Source organism: Lontra canadensis, unplaced genomic scaffold (assembly GCF_010015895.1).
Source record: "Lontra canadensis isolate GAN:19392208 unplaced genomic scaffold, GSC_riverotter_1.0 scaffold38, whole genome shotgun sequence".
NCBI classification, from domain to species: Eukaryota; Metazoa; Chordata; class Mammalia; order Carnivora; family Mustelidae; genus Lontra; species Lontra canadensis.
Window position 1 is genome coordinate 6,886,914 of NW_022631032.1, and position 6,400 is coordinate 6,893,313.

Consider the following 6,400-nt stretch of genomic DNA (forward strand, 5'->3'; position numbering starts at 1 on the left):
TCATATCAGTATTTCCTACTCCTATGCACTCCATATTGCTGATGCTCCCCTCCTCCCAAGGATCTATGCCACAAAATTCTTAGGCCCAATTTAGAAGGACTACAGTATCAGGACTACATATTAGAACATGATAAAAAGATTTTATATTCAGAGCTTTAATTTCTTTACACAAATTCCTGATGCTATTTGTAAACAAAAAATTCTGACATCTAGAAATGGATTTTAACAGTGGAAATTTCACATTCTGGGAAAATCTGGAGGAAAAATTCTTAGTTATTCCTATCAACACTTTTTTTTTTTCTTTTTTTGGTAAACTCAACTCTACCCCTAATGTGGGCTTGAGCTCACCATTCTTAGATCAAGAGTGGCATGCTGTACTGACCGAGCCAGCCAAGCGCCACCTACCAAGACATTCTTGACTGTTCCTCTCATTCGTGTGGTATTTCTAGTGGGTTACTAAAACATACCCCAGCACCAATACCCTGTCCTAGCCCTCACCTCACAAATTGTCTAATTTCCTTCTTTACTCTCTTACTGTATAGAACAGTTATTGGAAAAATACAAATTAAAATATTTGAAACAAAGCCTACACTTTGTTCTCTATAGCACTTTCTTTTTTCTTTTTAAAGATTTTATTTGACAGAAGAGGTGACAAGTAGGCAGGGACGCAGGCTCCCTGCTGAGCAGAGACCCGGATGCGGGGCTCCATCCCAGGACTCTGGGATCATGACCCGAGCCAAAGGCAGAGGCTTTAACCCACTGAGCCAACCCAGGTGCCCCTATTTTTTAATAGTCAATAAAAATGAAAATAGTCTCAACTGATGCAGAATTTTAGAGTGTTTCTAAGCTTCCTAGTAAAAATCATACCAATTCAGGCTAACAGGAAGAAAGGAGAGGGAAATGGCAGAGTTTAGTAACAACTGACCTTTAAGATACATAAAAGGGAAAAGTTCTTTTTCAAATGTTAGAGGGAAAGGTCCATGGTGGCCTTGCCTTAAAAAAGATCTAAGAAGAATCCTAATTTAATGTATATAAATGGATGTTCCAAACCACTTAAAAGATCCTCTTCCTACTTCCAGCATCTCGTGATCATTACACCGTTAATTTGCACTACCTAAGACTGAAGCTTTTGTCCAATTCCTGTCCAAATTCCAAACTAGAGTAGTAGGGTCTTAAGGTAATGAGGTTATACTATTATACGATTGTTATAGGTGATTTAATTATGTCGTTGTGCCTCATTTAAAGGCCAGACTTTCAATTATCCCTAATAAATATAGGCTTAAGAGAATTCGTTCCCAAATGCTTTTAACTGCTGGCTAACAGAAAACATCAAGAGATACTTGCGGCGGGGCGTCTGGCTGGCTAAGTGGTATAGCACGTTAACTCTTGAGCTTACGTTAAAAAGGAAAAAAAAAAAGGCAAAAGAGATACTTGCCTCTAGACTTTAGCTCAGCTAAAGGGGAAACCTTGTAAACAACAACATTCTTGAGCACTCTTTATTGAGCAATTACAGGTAAGTAGAAATTCATCAGGCTTCCAATGTTTTTGGTAAACTTTTTTTTTTTTTTTTTTTTTTTTTTTTAAAGTTAGCTCTTCGCCCACGGTGGGGCTTGAAATCGAGACTCGGAGATCAAGAGTTGCATGCTCTAGGGACTGAACCAGACACCGCAGTAAACCTATTCTTCTTTAAAGACCGTAACTTAGTATCTGAAAAGTATACATCTTTGCATAGCACTCTCAGGGCCATTAAACAGGTCTTAAAACTTCAGACTCTCTACAGCCAATTACGAGATAACTTTACACATTTCTCAACCACGTCCCACCAACTTCTCTTTTTCGGTCTCAAGCACCTATGCAGATTTGACCTGTTCTCTTAAAAAGTTTAAGAAAGCGCAAGGAAATGCTAAAACAAACGTTTGCTCGTTTCCCTGGCACTACCACGTCCTAAGCACTGGCTTCTGGAGGCCCACAACACATTCCTTCCCGAAATGTTTACCCCAAACTTTTAAACCAGAAGCTTTACAATCTGGGCATAAATTCAGTCAAGCTGCCCCTTGCCTATTTGCAATCTCAAGTACACGCCACCAGCTCTGTACCACAAGAGTGGAGAGGAGCAGAAGCCGATGCTCAGTCACCGGCGCCGGGGGAGGGGGACTCGACGACTAGCTAGTGCCAAATGTGAGCTAACTTTCCACTAACGGAATCGGAAAATTCAGTTCTTTCTTGTGACACGGCTTCCAAAAAGAAATGAATGTTCTTTGAAACATTCACTGCTACTGACGCTAGTCAGTCAGGTCTGGGATAAGACCAGTCAACCTACCCACAGACCAAACAAGGAAGTCCTGCGTTTGCGTGCGGTAGCCTCCGGCGAAGAAGACCGGAAGGAACGCCAGCGCCTTCCTTTGCGCAAGCGCAGGCCGACCTCTCCCATTGGTCATCTCAGCTCGAAGTTAACGTGCCCCTGCGCTCCGCTGTCCTGCCGGCTGGGTTGGATTGACGCGAACGTGTGCTCCAGTGTTTATCCGCCGACTGCAGGCCACCGGCCGGCCGGGCCACAGTTCATGATCCTTACGCAGGTTTTTTTGTTTGTAGTTATTATTTTTTTTTAACTTTCTGAAATCGTTTAAGCCGGTGATTCATTAATGCTCAAGTACCGAAAGTCTCTCTGACTTACGGTAGGATTGCTTAGTGTTCTAAACGTTTCGGGGTAGGGGGAGGGGAGGGGAGAAAATACTTCCTGTAGGTCACCCACGCCTCTCTTCACTTTGCACGGCTTTACACGTTCACAAAATATCCAAAACATACCTCACTTGCCGACAGCGCATTGGACCCTTTTAATGTTTTTATCAAGTATTTGTTCACAAAGGAGGAAGTGAGGAAAAAGAGGTCCAAGCCGTGCTGCTGAATCATTGTATAGAGAAGTTTAAAGACAGTCCGGAAATTATAATCACTAAAAGGCTATTAATTTTTGAGGCTGATGTTTTTATCTTCATTTTGCTGGGCAGAAAGAATATCGAGCTTCCTGGTTCAGGGCCGGACGCTTACCTAACCTACTGAATTGGGAGCTTCACAACCATGGGGACAAAGGAGGCAGGGGATGCTAGAGCAGCAGAGTTGGGCCTTCTCCCCTCATCAGCCAACCCGAACAAGCAAATGTCTGAAAAACCAAACTATGCTCTTAAATTTACTCTCGTGGGACATACGGAAGCAGTATCATCGGTTAAGTTTAGTCCTAATGGAGAATGGCTAGCAAGTTCTTCTGCTGACAAAGTAATTATAATTTGGGGAGCCTATGATGGAAAGTATGAGAAAACACTTCATGGTCACAATCTGGAAATATCGGATGTTGCCTGGTCATCAGATTCCAGTCGCCTTGTTTCTGCCTCAGATGATAAGACGCTAAAGATTTGGGATGTGAGATCTGGAAAATGTTTGAAAACGCTGAAGGGGCATAGTAATTATGTTTTTTGCTGTAATTTCAATCCACCATCCAATCTCATCATTTCAGGATCTTTTGATGAGAGTGTGAAAATATGGGAGGTGAAAACAGGAAAGTGCCTTAAGACTTTGTCTGCTCATTCTGACCCAGTTTCTGCTGTTCATTTTAATTGTAGTGGGTCTTTGATTGTGTCAGGTAGCTATGATGGTGTCTGTAGAATTTGGGATGCTGCATCAGGTCAGTGTTTAAAAACACTTGTTGGTGATGATAACCCTCCTATCTCTTTTGTAAAATTTTCTCCAAACGGACGGTATCTTCTAATTGCAACTTTGGACAATACTCTTAAACTGTGGGATTATAGCAGAGGCCGATGTCTGAAAACATACACTGGTCATAAGAATGAGAAATACTGCATATTTGCCAATTTTTCAGTTACTGGTGGAAAATGGATTGTGTCTGGATCAGAAGATAATCTGGTTTACATTTGGAACCTTCAGACTAAAGAGATTGTACAGAAATTACAGGGTCATACAGATGTTGTAATCTCAGCAGCTTGTCATCCTACAGAAAACATCATTGCATCAGCAGCATTAGGAAATGACAAAACAATTAAACTGTGGATGAGTAACTACTAAACCCTTTAGAAATCAACTAGTAGAGCCAAATTGGCAAAAAAAAAAGGTATTTAAAAAGATGGTTTCTCTTAATTTTGGTATGGTTTTGTGTTTCTTTTTAACATTGTCTTACTCTCTCTGGCAAATAAAGAAATAAAATCTTTAAAAAAAAGGAGGGGGGGTTGTGGTGGAATGCCTGGGCGGCTCAATTAAGTGCCTCCCTTCGGCTCAGGTCATGATCCCAGAGTCCTGGGATCAAGTCCAGCATTGGGCTTCTTGCTCTGCAGGGAGCCAGCTTGTGCTCACGTGTTCTCTCTCTCTCTGACAAATAAATGAAATCTTAAAAACAACCAAAAAACCCATTGTCTTAGATTAAAAGATTTAAGACCTATAACCTAAATTTACAAAGCAAGACAACTGGAAAAGCAAGTCTAGAACTTAGGGCTTCTGACTTTTAATCTTCAGGTCTGGTATTAACTCATGTCTATTCCTGAATAGGTTCCCACTCTGTTCCTCTGAGTGTATTTGAGAAATATTTGAAAGTAAGGTTTACAAAACAGGATGACTGATTAAGTGAGGGGAGCCAGAGTTTGGCATAACTCGAGTGCCCCTGATTTGGGAGATCAGATGAGTTAAGAACATAATCCTGGGATAGTGATGGAATGGAGATGTATGGCAGAGGCCACTCACACATGAAATGGTTCCATGGAATCAAGTCCATAAATTGGGAAAAATAAGTCATTGGTTCAGTCTGTTAAACATCTTAAATTTTGTATCGAGATAAAAACTGAAAGTAAACCAAAACATTATAAATGGCATTTTGCTGAGGGACTTCTCACTACCCTGGTCAGACTGTGCCTCATGATTATCAAGCAAACTAAATGTCTAAATGGTGTGGCTGTTCTCTTTCACCATGTGTCTGACCTAGTAACTCCTACCCATGCTTCAAACAGAAATCACCACTTTGTGGACCAGCACTGCCTGCTTGACTGGAACCACAACTGACAGCTGAGTTAGGTTTTGTTTCTTTCTATAGTGACTGTTATATAAAGTTCAAAATATATCTTTTACCAGTTTGTATTGTAGCCGTTTCATGGGCCATGTTTCCATAAATTATGAGCTCTGTAAAGAAGTATGTTTTACTCATTTTGTATTCTCAGTATTTATATATATAAGGGATTAAGGTAATGTTTGATGAATGACAATGAATTATATTCACTCCTTGCCTACTTTCAATAAATGTTTGGAATCATGTCCCCATACTATTTTTGTTTATTAAAAAAGTATCTGACCATAGGCTTGTGTATTAACTTTATTCAGACAGGGCTTATAGGAAATAAAAAGTGGGAAATGGTTTCTGCCCACTTTACCTACAGAGACATGATAAACGTGAAAAAAAATATAGAAATTAAGCAAAAAATAGTAAAACAATAATTGAAAGTAAAAGGGGTAAACTGCCTTTTTTTGTATCCTTTAGTATCTTAAAATAGCGCTCATTAAGTCTGATTTGTTGACAAGTTCTGAGGAATATAAGGTATTAGAGTTATTAATAAGGAATGACTGTCAAGAAGGTATTATGTGACGGTAGTGAGAAAACTTGGATTGGACAGAGACCAGTCCAAAATTCTGGCCAAGAAATTTATATTTAACCCATAAAGAAGTAGTTACTCTAAGTAACTGAATAGGAGAATGAGACAAAATGAAAAATGATCATGAAAATTCTTGCTGTACAGTAACATTTGTGAGTTTTGGTTTAATGAAACATTTTTTTTTTTTTGCAATAAATCTCCAAGATAACACTTTAAAATACTTATTTAGAAGTTAAAAATGATAGTGTTCTATGAAGAAAAATTACTTACTTTTAAAAGAAATAGGTTAAAATCAAAGAAGTTGGTATCTAAAAAGCTAAGGTCCATTTACTCTAAAAGTGTATCAAGAGACATCTCCAACATCATCAGATAATGAAATCAAATGTGGTATATTCCATTTCACTTAGTAGTTTATTAAGTCAAGTTCTAATGCAGATGCATATATTACTTTCTATCGGTTATACTCCTCTGGAGACAACTGGCAGGTTGGGATGGCTATGCAAACTTGTCCATGTCATCCATTAATATGAGGCATGTGAGAATATATGAAATACTTAAAATAGAATCCAGCATCCAATATCTAAAAATGAAATGGCTTGGCATCCCAAAATGTAAATGAAATATATAACCACGTGCAAATGCTTATCTTTCAAAACTTGTAAGAAAATGTATTTGAAAGATACTCATCATTGAGAAATTCAGTGTAAAGGCAAAAGGAAAAGGACCAATTGGGAATTCTAAGCTATGGAGTAGAAAAG

General features: G+C 39.0%; 1 protein-coding gene across 1 annotated transcript; it reads left to right on the forward strand.

Moving 5' to 3' along the window:
* Positions 1-2,621: 2,621 nt before the first annotated feature.
* WDR5B (WD repeat domain 5B) lies at positions 2,622-4,119 on the forward strand. Its single transcript, XM_032869529.1, has 2 exons — positions 2,622-2,675; positions 3,006-4,119. Exon 2 carries the CDS (start codon positions 3,076-3,078, stop codon positions 4,072-4,074), a length of 999 nt encoding a protein of 332 aa, XP_032725420.1. The 5' UTR covers positions 2,622-2,675; positions 3,006-3,075; the 3' UTR covers positions 4,075-4,119.
* Positions 4,120-6,400: the final 2,281 nt, after the last annotated feature.

Coding starts and splice junctions, on each gene's coding strand:
- WDR5B (XM_032869529.1), top strand. CDS start 3,076: ATGGGGACAAAGGAGGCAGGGGATGCTAGAGCAGCAGAGTTGGGCCTT.